Genomic DNA, 15,633 nt, shown 5'->3' on the forward strand with positions numbered 1-15,633 from the left:
TGATAGACCCGTTCCCTGCCTAAAATGAGTTTGCAGTCTAGAGAATTTCTCTGTGCCTCAGTTATCTCATCTGGAAAATGGGGATTAAGACCGTGAGCCCCATGTAGGAAATGGACTGTGGCTACTAGGAGAAGCAGCGTGGCTCAGTGGTAAGAACATGGGATTTGGAGTCAGAGGCCATGGGTTCAAATCCAGGCTCTGCCAATTGTCAGCCGTGTGACTTTGAGCAAGTCACTTCACTTCTCTGTGCCTCAGTTCCCTCATCTGTAAAATGGGGATGAAGACTGTGAGGCCCCCGTGGGACAACCTGATCACCTTGTAACTCCCCAGAGCAAAGAACAGTGCTTTGCACATAGTAAGCACTTAATAAATGCCATTATTATTATTATTATTACCTTGCTCAGTGTGAATATTCCCGGGCATTTTAGTACAGTGCCTGGCACATAATAAGCACTTAACAAATATTATTATATATATAAAGTAAATTGGTCACTGCTCCCCTAGTGCTCACAAGGCAGGTAAATCTCACAGGCAGACTGTAAGCTCATTGTGGGCAGGAAATGTGTCTATTTTTATACTGTAATAATAATAATAATAATGGTATTTGTTAAGCTTGTATTATGTGCAAAGCACTGTTCTAAGCGCTGTGGAGGTTACAAGGTGATCAGATTGTCCCACGGGGGGCTCACAGTCTTCATCCCCATTTTCCAAATGAGGTCACTGAGGCCCACAGAATAATAATAATAATAATGGCATTTATTAAGCACTTGCTTACTATGTGCAAAGCACTGTTCTAAGCACTGGGGAGGGTGCAAGGGGATCAGGTTGTCCCACGGGGGGGGCTCCCAGTTTTCACCCCATTTTCCAAATGAGGTCACTGAGGCCCACAGAATAATAATAATAATGGCATTTATTAAGCGCTTAGTACAGTGCTCTGCACACAGTAAGTGCTCAATAAATACGATTGATTGATTGATTGATTAAGCGCTTACTATGTGCAAAGCACTGTTCTGAGCGCTGGGGAGGTTACAAGGGGCTCAGGTTGTCCCACAGGGGGCTCCCAGTTTTCACCCCTATTTTCCAAATGAGGTCACTGAGTACTCTCCCAAGTGTTTAGTACAGTGCTCTACACATAATAAGCGCTCATATATACGGTTGAATGAATGAATGACTGAACGAAGGGCTAAACTTCGATGACAAACACCCATGTTAATGAGCACTTTAAACCCTTCTTCTCAAATGCTACACCAGGAAGGCTTTTTGTGAGGTAAGTTGGCTATTTCTTTCTTCCTTCTTTCCCCCTCCCAGCCCCATAGCACTCTTTATCTACATCAATCAATCGATCAATCGTATTTATTGAGCGCTTACTGTGTGCAGAGCACTGTACTAAACGCTTGGGAAGTACAAGTTGGCAACATATAGAGACGGTCCCGACCCAACAGTGGGCTCACAGTCTAGAAGGGGGAGACATCAATGTCTAACTCCCCCTCTAGACTATAAGCTTGTTGTGGGCAGTGAATTTATCCCCACAGCACCTGTATATATGTTTGTACATATTTTTTACTCTATTTATTTATTTATTTATTTTATTTGTACATATCTATTCTACTTATTTTATTTTGTTAGTATGTTTGGTTTTGTTCTCTGTCTCCCCCTTTTAGACTGTGAGCCCACTGTTGGGTAGGGACTGTCTCAATATGTTGCCAATTTGTACTTCCCAAGCGCTTAGTACAGTGCTCTGCACATAGTAAGCGCTTAATAAATACAATTGATGATGATGATGATATCTGTTATATTGTACTCTCCCAAGCCCCTGGTATAGCGCCCTGCACACAGAAAGTGCGCAATAAATACGATTGACTGACTAAGGTCTATCTGCAGCTTTCCCTCTGGTCCCTATCAACCTTTAAGTGCAAACTATTTTACCTCTCGGGTTGCCTCATATATCCCACTTTAAAATTCTAATTAAAATTAGCCCTTTTCCCACGTCAACTGTGGAAGGGAGAGTGATGGAGATTTCATTTTTCTCTCTCTAAACCTAAGCCGTTCTAATAGCTGAGAACCACTTTGCCCTTCCTGTTTCCCTTCTCCGCTCACTCCTGGTCCCCATAGTAAGCAGACGACTAAGTATCACTTTTCCTAGGTAAATTCATACCTGATGCGGGAATTTCAGCCAGAAGTTGGTATCCCCTGGACTGAGGGGTGGCGGCAAATGTATCGTCCGGCGATTCTTCTGTGGGAAGGTGAAGAAAAGAGAGTTGACTAGTTGTTGGTCCCTACTAATTGGTCTTTCAGGAGGAGGGAGAAGAGGAATGAGGAAAGCCCTCGCTGACAAAGAAGGAGGGATGACTAATTAATAAGGAAAGAGTGAAAAGACCCGTCTAAGGGGATAAAAACATTTCCTGCTCGTAGTGAAAATCAGTCTACGCCTTCTCGATTGCCTCAGTAACCCTTCTGTCTCTGGAGGTGAGCATTTTTCTTCTCCCTCAGTCTCTGTCTCGCTCGTGAAATCCAATTTACTGAATGATTATCCATTTCCTTGTAAATCTAGGATTCTCTGGACATAGAATGGAGGAGGTGTGTGCTGAGAGGGGAGAATGTTAAGAAGAGAGAAGGGAAAAGTAATTTCAAAGAGAAGCAGCCTGGCCTAGTGGGAACAGCACAGAACTGGGAGTCAGAAGGACCTGGGTTCTAATTCCAGCTCCATCACTTCTCTCTGTGTGTCCTTGGGCAAATCACTTCACTTCTCTGTGCCTCAGTTACCTCATCTGTAAAATGGGGATTAATACTGTGAGCACCATGTGGGATTGAAGATGACAGGGACTGTGTCCAACCTGATTAGCTTGGATCTACCCCAGCCTTTAGAACAGGGCCTGAAATATTTCTTCATTCATTCGATCGTATTTATTGAGCGCTTATTGTGTGCAGAGCAATAGTAAGCGCTTAACAAATGCCATAAAAAACACAACCCCCCCACCAAAAAAAAAAAAACCCTAAACTCTACAGTTGGCAAGGGAAATCTGCATTTCTATCTCTTTGCACAGCACATTGCCAGTTAAACTGTGGAGAGATCTCAAAGGGACACTGAAATTGTCTCAATTCCCAGAGGCAGTCTCAGGGGAAAGTCATGTTTACCCACCACTTTTGATGTCATCCTTTCAGCCCAGTGCAAAGAAATGGGGAGGTTTGATATTTTCTTTCAAGCAAGGAAATACACTGGCATCCAGCATGGAAGCAGCGTGGCTCAGTGGAAAAGAGCATGGGCTCTGGAGTCAGAGGTCATGGGTTCAAATCCCTGCCCCACCAATTCTAAGCTGTGTGACTTTGGGTTAGTCACTTCACTTCTCTGTGCCTCAGTTACCTCATCTGTAAAATGGGGATGAAGACTGTGAGCCCCCCGTGGGACAACCTGATCGCCTTGTAACCTCCCCAGCACTTAGAACAGTGCTTTGCACATAGTAAGCGCTTAATAAATGCCATTATTATTATTATTGTTGTTATTATTATTATTATTATTATTATCATCATCCTCCGGAGCTCTCTCTCCCAAGGGCTACTGCCCAATAATTATCATCACAAAAAAAGAAAAATCCCTTAGTCTTCTTTTTTATGGTATTTGAAAAGCACTTACTATGTGCTGGGCACTATACCAATCAGTCTTCATCCTCATTTTACATATTTGGTAACTGAGGCCCAGAGAAGGGGCTTGCCCAAGATCACACAGCAGAGTGGCAGAGCAGGGATTAGAACCCAGGTTCTTCTCACTCCCAGGTCTGTGCTCTATCTACTAAGCAACACTGCTTCTCTAGCCTTGCTACTCCCTCCTCTCTGTCCCAGCTCCAGGGAGCAGCCCAGGTGACTTTCTCCCCATTCCCCCTTATGCAGCTGATGCAATCGATTAATTGATCAATCACAAGTATTTCCAGCGCTCAGAACAGCGCTTTGCACAGAGTAAGCGCTTAACAAATACCATCATCATAATTATTATTATTATTGCAAGCTTACCGTGTGCAGAGTATTCTTTTTCTCCTGGGACTGAGGGATCCTCGGTTGTCTCTGGGAAGACACTGCATCAGTGTTAGCACCAGACTGAGCTTCCCGATTTAAATAATGCCCTTTTCACATCTGGCTGATGATATAATAACCCGGGTTCAGTCCCAAGGTCCTGACCCACCGGAAAAACCCTAACCCTTTTTGTCTCTTGGGAATGTTTTTATGTAGAAATGGCACAGCCCAAAGAAGAGATTTCCTCTCTCTTTTTACCTATATTGTGTATTATTATTGTAATCGCTTAGTACTTATTATGCAGCAAGCACTCATCTAAGCCCTAAGTCTGTTCCTCATGAGGGTTCACAATATAAGAAGCAGGGAGAGCAGGCATTGACTCTCCTTGATGGGGAAACTGAGGTACAGAGAACCTGTGACATGTCCAGGTCGTGCGGCACGCAACTGGAAGAGCCCAGCGCTAGCAGCATGGCCTAGTTGGAAAGAGCACAGGACTGGGAGTAAGAAGATCTGGGTTCTAATCCCAGTTCCACCAGTTGTTTGCTGGGTGACTTTGGGCAAGTTACTTTACTTCTCTGTGCCTCTGTTCCCTCACCTCTAAAATGAGGATTATATGTTCTTCTCTCTGATTCAGACTGTGAGCCCCATGTGGAACACGGGCCACGTCCAATTTGATTATCTTTTATCTAACCCAGTGCTTAGTTCAGTGCCTGGCACGTAATAAGCACTTAACAAGTACCATTTAAAAAAAGAAAGAAAAAAAAAAGTTAGAACCCAAGTCCTCTGACTCCCAAGCCTGTCTTTTCCCACTAGGCCATGCTGTTTGTCATTTAAATCCACATCCCAAAAACGATCAATTCAGATAACTAGATAGAGAAGCAGCGTGGCTCAGTGGAAAAAGCCCGGGCTTTGGAGTCAGAGGTCATGGGTTCAAATCCCTGCTCCGCCAATTGTCAGCTGTGTGACTTGGGGCAAGTCACTTCACTTCTCTGGGCCTCAGTGACCTCATCTGGATAATGGGGATGAAGACTGTGAGCCCCCCGTGGGACAACCTGATCACCTTGTAACCTCCTCAGCACTTAGAATAGTGCTTTGCACATAGTAAGTGCTTAATAAATGCCATCACTATAACTAGCTTGAAACCATGTACAGCCATGTGAACGACTTGACTACCTTTTAATCACCCCAATGCTTCGTGCACATCAGTAAATACTTAAATACCATTCCAAATGTTCCCTATTTCTCTAACAGCATTCCGTGCAAAATGTATGGAGGCCCAGTGGAAAGACCACGGGACTGAGAGACCGAGAGTGAGTCACTTAACTTTCCTGAGCCTAGGTTTCAAGTGCAAAATGGGGATAAAATAGATTGTGAGCCCATTATGGGGCAGAAACTGTGTCCAATCTCATAACCTTGCATCTTACCCCAGCGCTTACCACCTGGTAAGCTGATTTTCTATTTCCAAGGGATGAGTGATTTGAAAATTAAAATTAAATTGTTTAAATTTATTATATATTTATCATATTACTAGACTAATATTAATATATTATATTAGTGTATATTATGTTTTTAAAACTAAAATATTCACACCCCTTCCCACCTTTCCCTCCCTTCATCGGAAAAGGATAGTGGATCTCAAATCCTATGATATTTCTCCGATACCGAATAACAGGAGCATGGTTCAGCTACTGGTTAAGTCCTCTGAAATGATTAGGCCGGATTCTGAAAATGCGCCCATAGCAACCATTCCAAGGCTTCTAATCTCTGAGGTATTACAGGGATGAGTAAATTAATGATCACTGTTTGCTTCATTTACTGCTTGCTTCTAACCAGTAAACAAGACGATGGTGGGTCTGTACCGGGTTAGATGTCCGCTAAGCAATAATTTCAACGGAGGGGGCATGTATTCAGCTGAGAAACAAATTAACACGTGAAAACTTATACCCAGAAAAAGTCAGATGCCAACGGGGAATTGAGTAACTTGTTTTCTTTCCTACTGCTGAATGGGCAACCGACAATGAAACACGAGACGCATCCTGAGTCTTTGTTTTGGCAATAATACCTAGATCCTTCACAGAGAAAACCCGATTAATCAAAACACTTTTTGTACCAGGTGCAAATAGGTTTCCTTTTACAGTGAATGGCCGATTCCCACCATTTCATTATATAATTAGAATTTTGCTCTGGCCTGTCCATTTTTACTGACGCCCTTTAATTTAATAAATCAGATATTTATAATAATTCAATTTAATAAATCAGATACTGTGTCTTCTACATTTGCTGGTGTACAAAACAAGAGATTTCTACATTAAGAAAATATTTTATTTCACAACACACTGAAGCGGCACGGTTTCCTGCCATCCACCTGCTCCTATCTGCTCAAGGGATTTCCTTCTGAAAGCATGCCATGCAAGACTCCTGTGTTTAAAACCAGATTTCAAAATGTACAACTTCAGTGACAGCCCACTCACAGAGTTTTAAATAATCATACACTTTAATAAACTACCCTTTGATATCAAATCTCCCGGGAGCTACACTTCTCCGAAAATCTGTCTGTGAAAAGGACACGGAGATCTCTTCTGTCGCCGCATCATAAGCGCTTAGTACATGGCTTTGCACACAGTAAGCGCTCCGTAAATACAAGTGCACACAACTGAAGTGTGAGTAGAGCAGAATAGGACTTCAGTAATCGAACACGCGATCGCGACCTATAACTATTCCTTGACAATAAAATGATCCAGCCCTGTAAATGAATGGATCATGCCATCCGCCAAAAAGCAAAATAAGGTCACCAGGTAGGGCGATTCCAATTCTCACATTCCCCACATTTCTCCTGGAAGCTGACTCACCTTCGACCCTCCTCATCAGACGAGGGGGAAAAGTGACCATGCTTGAACTCCCAAAAACTGAGACGGGAGGAGAGGGGGTTTCAAAAGCAGGGGATCAGATCGGGGAGAACCTCAGAATCCAGCAGGTCACGGCAAAGGCTCTGAGATCCACAGCAGCAACGTTTAAGAGACGCTCACGGTACCGTGCTTCATTTGCCGGGGTTACAGAGCATCTGGCTCCCTTTGGAGCCGCCGTGGCCTAGCCTGAGGCCCCCCCAGCTGGGTAAGGCTTGCCCCCTTTTAGTTGTGTAGCTCTAGATAAAAAAAAGCTGAAACGACAAGTCCCACAAGGATACCCTTCTGAAGACTGGGCGGTTGGATTTTCACTGTGAGCCACCCAAACTCTGAAGAGGACCCAGGGGCCAAGGACACCGGTTTACGGCCTCCAGACCGACAGAGCGGCTTGCAATTTTCAGAGCTTCTTTTTCCCTTCGGTGGTAGCGTAAAAATATTCCCCTGGGGTCAAACGGGCTTCGCTGGCTTTAGGCATTTTTGGAAATATGGCGGAAACATTTTATTCAGTGACTTTTCAGGAGCTTCTTGTAGGCTTCTTCCACAAAAGTGAGCATGTCTTTCATTTCAGCTGAATTCTGCATAGTGTGTAAGTCCTTCAGAAGACCTTCATGGTTTGGGATCCTCATCAGTATTTCTTCCTAAGAGTCAAGGAAACCAAGACAGGCATGAGGGGGGATCACTTTCTCTGAAGATGCTAACTTTTGTGAGGCTTCTTCTCACCTCTGGCCCCACCAAAGTCTATGTCATAAGGTTCTACAAAACCTAGAAATCTCCATTCCGCCCTGAAACAGCCCTACCCAAGCAGAGTCTTCATGCCAGTGTCCAAGCAATCGGTGGCATTTATTGAGTTCTTACTGTGTGCTGAGCACTGCGCTAAGTACTTGGGAAAGAACTATAGTAATGATATTGGTTAAGTGCTTTCTATGTGCCACTCATTCGACCGCATTTATTGAGTGCTTACTGTGTGCAAAGCACTGTATTAAGCATTTGGGAGAGTACAATATAACAACAGACACATTCCTGCCCACAACGAGCTCACGGTCCAGAGGGGGAGATGGACATTAATATAAATAAATAGATCAATAAATAAATTACAGATCTATACATATGTGCTGTGGGAGTGGGAGGGATTGATTGATTGATTGATTGATTGAGGGAGGATGAAGGAAGGAGCAAGTAAGAGCGGCACAGAAGAGAGTGGGAGAAGGGGAGAGGAAGGCTTAGTCAGGGAAGGCTTCTTGGAGGAGACGTGCCTTCAATAAGGTTTGGAAGTGGGGGAGAGCAGTGATCTGTCTGATTTGAGGAGGGAGGGCTCTTCAGGCCAGAGATAGGATGGGGGCGAGAGTTTGGCGGCAAGATAGATGAGATCGAGGTACAGTGGGAGGGTTGGTATTAGAGGAATGAAGTGTGCAGGTTGGGTTGTAGTAAGAGTAGCAAGGTGAGGCAGGAGGGGGAAAGGGGATTAAGTGCTTTGGAGCCAATGGTGAGGCATTTTTGTTTGATGCGGAGGTGGACGGGCAACCACTGGAGTTTCTTGAGGATTGGGGAAGCACGGTCTGAACATTTCTGAAGGGAAATGACTCGGGCAGCAGAATGGAGGGTGGACAGGACTGGGGAGAGACAGCAGGCAGGGAGGTCAGCAAAGGAGGCTGATCCAATAATCACGGCAGGATAGGATAAGTCCTTGCATTAATGTGGTAGCAGTTTGGATGGAGAGGAAGGAGCGGATTTTGGCTATGCCGTGGAGGTAGAACGGACAGGGTTTAGTGATGGCTTGAGGTTTGTACGCTTGTACGTATTTATTACTCTATTTATTTACTACTCTATGTATTTATTTTATTTGTACATATTTATTCTATTTATTTTATTTTGTTAATATGTTTTGTTTTGTTGTCTGTCTCCCCCTTCTAGACTGTGAGCCCGCTGTTGGGTAGGGACCGTCTCTAGATGTTGCCAACTTGGACTTCCCAAGCGCTTAGTACAGTGCTCTGCACACAGTAAGCGCTCAATAAATACGACTGAATGAATGGCTTGAATACTTGGAACGAGACAGAGGAGTCAAGGATAATGCCAAGGTTACGGGCTTGGGAGACAGGAAGGATGATGGTGCCGTGAACAGTGATGGGAAAGTGAGTGGGAGGGACAGGGTTTGGGTGGGAAGATAAGAAGTTCAGTAGGAAGATAAGATGTTCAGTGTCAGGCACTGTATTAAGCTCTGGGACAGATACAAGATAATTAGGTTGGACACAGTTCATGTCCCACATGGGACTCACAGCCTTACTCTCCATCTTACAGATGAGGCAACTGAGCCCCCGTTTTCCTCCCCCGCTCCCCATCCCTCCGGTCCTACCTCCTTCCCTTCCCCACAGCACCTGTATATATGTTTGGACAGATTTATTACTCTATTGATTTTACTTGTACATATTTACTATTCCATTTGGTTAATGTTGTGCATCTGGCTTTATTTCTATTTATTCTGATGACTTGACACCTGTCCACATGTTTTGTTTTGTTGTCTGTCTCCCCCTTCTAGACTGTGAGCCCGTTGGTGGGTAGGGACCGTCTCTATATGTTGCCAACTTGGACTTCCCAAGCGCTTAGTGCAGTGCTCTGCACACAGTAAGCGCTCAATAAATACGACTGAATGAACGAATGAAGTGACTTGCCCAAGGTCACACAACAGACAAGTAGCAGGGCTGGGATTTTGACTCCCGGGACTGTGCTCTATCCACTAGGCCACGCTGCTTCTGCTCCCGAGTTAAGAAAAAGTCACGCGGTATCGTTGGCACGCGCGTAACCGTTTTTTGTGACAAGGCGATGCACTGTATCTTGACAGGCTAACACTGTCGGAGGAATATAGTGTTGTGAAGGCAAGGGCGATAGCAGAACTGAGTGCACTGGAAAGATCTGTCTGGCTAGAGGAATATTTTTAGGAGGACATCAATTAATTGCCACCTTCTGGGAAGTTTCAACCAAGGAAAGTCCAAGACCTCCAGTTTATCAAAAGGGATTTAAATTTCTACGGCTTCCTTCTAGTTTTGTCACTGACAGAGAAATCTGTGCCGATTAGCTCTTTTTACCTGAAGCAGAGGTGCTTTAAAACTTCTTTCAGAGAGTTCTGGTACAGTGACGGTCTTACTATGATCCATCTGAGACATCTAGGAAAGAGAAAATTACCGTTCAACGAAGTGAGAGCAAACAGATTCCTTCACTCTCTCTCTTCCTCTCTGCAAACATTCAGAAAGCCATTTGTTCATTCCATTGCATTTATTGAGCACTTACTGCGGGCAGAAAACTGTACTAAGCACTTGGGAGAGTACATTATAACAATAAACAGACATACTCCCTGTCTACAACCAGCTCACTGAACCAGTAAGAAGACTTAACCGGACTGAGGTGCGGGAACAAGAATAAATTTCCCCCAGCCCTTAGGATGGGGAACAGCGATAACAAATCCTGCTTCAATTACCTGTTTCGCCTTGTCCTCCTCGTCTTCCACCTCATCCTTAAGAAACTGAATTTTGGCCTGGAGGCTTTGGATTTCTTCACTCATCAGGTGTACGGCCTCTACTACTTTGTCGACTTCTTTCTAGGTAAACGATAAGAAACGTGACAACCTCTCATGCAGCGATCCAGGAGCTAATTCCTTTCACAAGTAGATTTGTTGGAGGTGCTCAACGATGACCGACAAAAACCGGTAATCAAAATCGTTCGTGCTCTGAAATTTTCATAGTACTCCAGGGACGATCTCAAGACGCACTGATGTGCCACCACATCAGTGGAGAAGCAGCGTGGCCTCGTGGAAAGAGCACGGGCTTAGGAGCCGGAGGACCCGGGTTCTAATCGAGGCACTGCCACATGTATGCTGTGTGACCTTGGATAAGTCACTTACCTTCTCTGTGCCTCAATTCCCTCACCTGTAAAATAGGGATTAAAGCTGTGAGCCCCATGTGGGACATGGCCTATGTGCGACCTGATGGCCTTCTAGCTACTCTAGCATTTAGTACACTGCCTGGCATGTAGTAAATAGTGATAGTAACAGTAATAGTACTATAAAAAAACACAATACAGTTTTGCTATTTATTAAGCACTATGCCAAGCACTATGCTAAGCACTGAATAAATATGGCATGAAGAATTCAGACAAGCGCTGTGTCACAAGATTTTCAGAGTTTAAAAACTGCAACAGACATTTTCCTCACCAGGCTTCAGGGGTCTAATCCATTTGGCTCAAATGGTAAGACTGGGTTACTCTCCTTTTCCTGCTATTTAATTTATTTTGAAAACCACTGATTCCTATCTTCGTTCACTATTTTTTCAATTCTTGGATAAGTTAGTATTATAAGGACTAGAGGCCTTGCATTAGAGAATCAGTCGATCAATTAATGGTATTTACTGCGTGCTTACTGTGTGCGGAGCACTGAATTAAGCGCTTGGAAGAGTCCAATACAAAAGATTTGTTAGACATGTTCCCTGCCCACAGTGAGTTTACAGTGTAGCTGGGGAGACAGACATTATTATAAATACTTTATAATCTATCAGAGGCCTTGCTATCAATCAATCAATCAATCGTATTTATTGAGCGCTTACTATGTGCAGAGCACTGTACTAAGCGCTTGGGAAGTACAAATTGGCATCACATAGAGACAGTCCCTACCCAACAGTGGGCTCACAGTCTAAAAGTGGGCTCACAGTCTAAAAGACTGTGCTAGACATTGCTCATAAATTCCTGTGCTCTTTTAGCTTGGGTGAGGGGGTCAATCACTGACGCTATGTTGGTAGTGGAGAATAGTTTAAACTTATAATACTTATAAGAATACTTTATAATCTATCAGAGGTCTTGCTAGACCTTCATCATCACCATCATCAATCGTATTTATTGAGCGCTTACTGTGTGCAGAGCACTGTACTAAGCGCTTGGGAAGTACAAGTTGGCAACACATAGAGACAGTCCCTACCCAACAGTGGGCTCACAGTCTAAAAGGGGGAGACAGAGAATGAAACCAAACATACTAACAAAATAAAATAAAATAAAATAAAATAGCTCACAAATTCCTGTGCTCTTTTAGCTTGGGTGAGGGGGTCAATCACTGACGCTGTGTTGGTAGTGGAGAATACTTTATACTTATAAAAATACTTATAAGAATACTTTCTAATCTATCAGAGGCCTTGCTAGACCTTGCTCATAAATTCCTGTGCTCTTTTAGCTTGGGTGAGGGGGTCAATCACTGACGCTGTGTTGGTAGTGGAGGGGGGATAGTCTCTAAGATTGGTGCCTATCTTTTAAACTTCTAGGTAATTTATTATAAACTAGTCACTTCTATCAGAATAAACATTTCACTACGCTTTGGAGTTAGACCCCAACAAGAGAATTAGGGATCATTTTTTTTTAATGGTCTTTGTTAAGCTCTTCCTACTAATAATAATAACGATGGCTTTTATTAAGCACTTACTATGTGCAAAGCACTGTTCTAAGCGCTGGGGAGGTTACAAGGTGATCAGGTTGTCCCACGGGGGGCTCACAGTTTTCATCCCCATTTTACAGATGAGGTAACTGAGGCACAGAGAAGTTAAGTTGCTTGTGCAAAGTCACACAGCTGATAGTTGGCAGAGCCGGGATTTGAACCCATGACCTCTGACTCCAAAGCCCGGGCTCTTTCCACGGAGCCACGCTGCTTACTAAGCACCGGGGTAGATACAAACTAATCAGGTTGGAAACAGTCCATGTCCCACCTGGGGCTCACACTGTGAATCCCCATTTTACAGAGAAGCCAAATGACTTGCCCAGGGTCACAGGGCAGAGAAGTGGTGGACCCAGGATTAGAACCCAGCTCCTTCTGACTCTCAGGCCCACGCTTTAATAATAATAATAATAATTTTGGTATTTGTTAAGCGCTTACTATGTGCAAAGCACTGTTCTAAGCGCTGGAGAGGATACAAGGTGACTCACAGTTTTAATCCCCATTTTACAGATGAGATAGCAGAGGCCCGGAGAAGTGAAGTGACTTGGCCAAAGTCACACAGCTGACAAGTGGCAGAGCCGGGATTTGAACCCATGACCCCTGACTCCGAAGCCCATGCTCTTTTCACTGAGCCATGCTGCTTTAACCTCTAGACCATGTTCTTCTGACCACGTAACACTATCTGGATTGAGCAGCACCTGGTCTCAGAAGTAACAGCTGTGCACATAAATGTGTGCACAGAGTCAGATGTGGTGAGTAGTACAATGTGGGTTTCCCATTACGGGGGTTTTTGCAAGAACATAAGCCCTATCTCACAGGGCAAGCTAGGTGTATTTCCTATTACAAATACCCTATATTAATGTTGGTCTAGCCCACGTGTAATAACAGGAATCCAGTTAAAGGCTTGGATGAGTTTTTTTTTAAATGAAGCTGATTAATCAGGGATATACTGTTCCCCAAAACTCCTCCAGTAAATCCCACCCAGGGTTCTCAACCTTACTGCCCCATAGCCACAAAACTGGTTATCTAACTTCAGGAAAAGGATTTAGTTTCGGAAAAACCACCCGCCAGCTATGCAAACAACTCTGCCAAGTGGCTTTTTTTTTAATTCCACTTTTATCTGGAACTACAGTTTCTCTTCAAGAGGAAATCTAAGATGCAAAACTCCTCGATGAGAGGTTAATGGTTCGGTATAATCGAGAACAGCTTATGACACTCCTTTGGATTGACTGAAGTCTTACATTCCAGAAAAATCTGTGCTGAGCCCTCCCGGGAGGGAGTGGGATTAAATGGGCTTGATTTAGAGCAAGCTCTGATGTTTATGTATATGTAGTAGCATATATATGTAGATATCTATAATTCTATTTATTGCTATTAATACCTGTTTACTTATTTTGATGTCTATGTATTTATAATTCTATTTGTTTATACTGATGCTATTGATGCCTGTTTGCCTCTTTTGATGTCGGTCTCCCCCCTTCTAGACTGTGAGCCCGTTGTGGGCAGGGATTGTCTCCCTTTGTTGCTGAATTGTACTTTCCAAGAGCTGTGACAGAGTGGGAGGAGTTTTAATTTAAAGGCCTCAATTCTTTGAGACTGCTTGGACGGCTTTGGTCTCCAGAGAGTCACCGCGTCAGGCAGATTGGTAACAGATCCGGTATAACGAACTCTGGGATTGAGGACCAGTATTGGGCTTGATCACCTTGTAAATTTGGCCTAAAAACAAAAACAGGAATGCTACATGGGTAAGACTCTGCAACTTCTTCAGAAATCACTGATGAGTCCTTAGGGGAATTAGGGATTAATGTGGCCCACTGGAGAGAGAACAGGAGGAGCAGCTGAAGGAGAAGGAGCTGTGTTCTAATCCCGACTGTGCCACTTGTCTGCTCTGTGACCTGAGGCGAGTCGCCTCACTTCTCTGTGCCTCAGTTACCTCATCTAAAAATGGAGATAAAGATCGTGAGCACCATGTGGGACTTGGACTGTGTCCAACCTGATTAGCTTCCATCTACCCCAGTGCTTAGTACAATGCCTAGGAGGTGCTTAACAAATAGCATAAAAAGAGCCCATACAGGCCAGGTACATATGATCCCCAATTACCTGCAGTAATTCCAAACTCTCTTCATTGGTTTTCAGTTGCTGAACCTCCACCGCCTTAAGTTTCTGCATTTTTTTCAGATTCTCCAGCTTTCTTGGAGGGATTTCCAGGGTTTCGCATAACGTAAAAAGTCTAAATCAATGAAAAGGAAAGTGTGACTGGTTTTATCGCTTAAAGCATTCCAGAGAAAAAGGACTGAATTGAAGGCACTCCAAGCCTAGAAAACCAGAGCAACAGACTTCATATTTAACTGGTGAGATCAAATGTGAATAAGGACAATCTCATCAAAGCTACACGTGGCACTACGGAGTGACTAATAAAAGTCCAATTAGGCAGAATCAATTTTGGGCCGAGCAAATGACGCATCTCCTCTTTGCTGGCGACTATTATACTTGTAAACGATGCAGCCAAGTTGATATGGTATATACGTTGCCAACTTGTACTTACCAAGCGCTTAGTACAGTGCTCAGCACACAGGAAGCGCTCAATACGATTGAATGAATGAATATGGTACAGGAAAAAAACTCACATCTCTCATTCCTACAGCCATACCTTTCCTTCAAGCAGTTGAGGTGACTTTGAATATTTTCTTTATCCTCCGTTTTCCGACTCAAGACAGACCTAGAATGGAAAAAAAAGAGCGATTCCCAGCAAGAAGAGTTCAGTGGCACTCACGCTCAAGACTTTTTCTCTCAGATCGACTCCCTTCTCTCTGACTCCCATCCGAACCTCTGCTCATCACCTGCTGGCAGTGGGATCCCCTCTTCGATAGTTTCTGATCCGATTATCTTGCATCTACGCCGGCACGCGGCGGATGGTAAAGTTTAATAAATACTGAAACGCCGGAGAGCACTGTCTGCTGGGAATATTGCATCGGTAGGGAAGATTTCTAATCGAAAGACCATGTGGGGTGTTACCAGACATGGGGCGCGGTGACCGTAGTGGCTAACAAGGTCAAGGAGCTGTGGCCGAGCACCGGAGCTAGGCTCTGGTCACTTTGGCCGTACGTGGGGCCTGTGTGTAAAAAATCTCTGGGTGCATTTGGCAACCTGCTCCACTTAGTTATCGGCCACCAGTGCTCTAGGGGGAATGTGGCTGGTGGGAATGACAGACTAAAGATGGTGCTTGGCACATTCTAGTCAATCTCTTCAAGCAAGTTCTCAGTT

The 15,633-nt window shown here is 44.1% G+C and overlaps 1 protein-coding gene across 1 annotated transcript in view; it reads right to left on the reverse strand.

The window, feature by feature from the left end:
* Positions 1-6,224: 6,224 nt before the first annotated feature.
* Positions 6,225-15,633, reverse strand: part of CENPQ (centromere protein Q) — a 36,632-nt gene continuing 27,223 nt past the window's right edge. The window contains exons 5-9 of the mRNA XM_038751863.1: positions 15,020-15,088; positions 14,470-14,599; positions 10,378-10,497; positions 9,989-10,066; positions 6,225-7,546 (exon numbers count right to left, since the gene is read on the reverse strand). Coding sequence (XP_038607791.1) covers positions 7,412-7,546; positions 9,989-10,066; positions 10,378-10,497; positions 14,470-14,599; positions 15,020-15,088 — 532 coding nt within the window. The 3' untranslated portion in view covers positions 6,225-7,411. The remainder of the gene's footprint in view (positions 7,547-9,988; positions 10,067-10,377; positions 10,498-14,469; positions 14,600-15,019; positions 15,089-15,633) is intronic.

The sequence above is a fragment of the Tachyglossus aculeatus genome, chromosome 9, assembly GCF_015852505.1.
Source record: "Tachyglossus aculeatus isolate mTacAcu1 chromosome 9, mTacAcu1.pri, whole genome shotgun sequence".
NCBI lineage: Eukaryota > Metazoa > Chordata > Mammalia > Monotremata > Tachyglossidae > Tachyglossus > Tachyglossus aculeatus.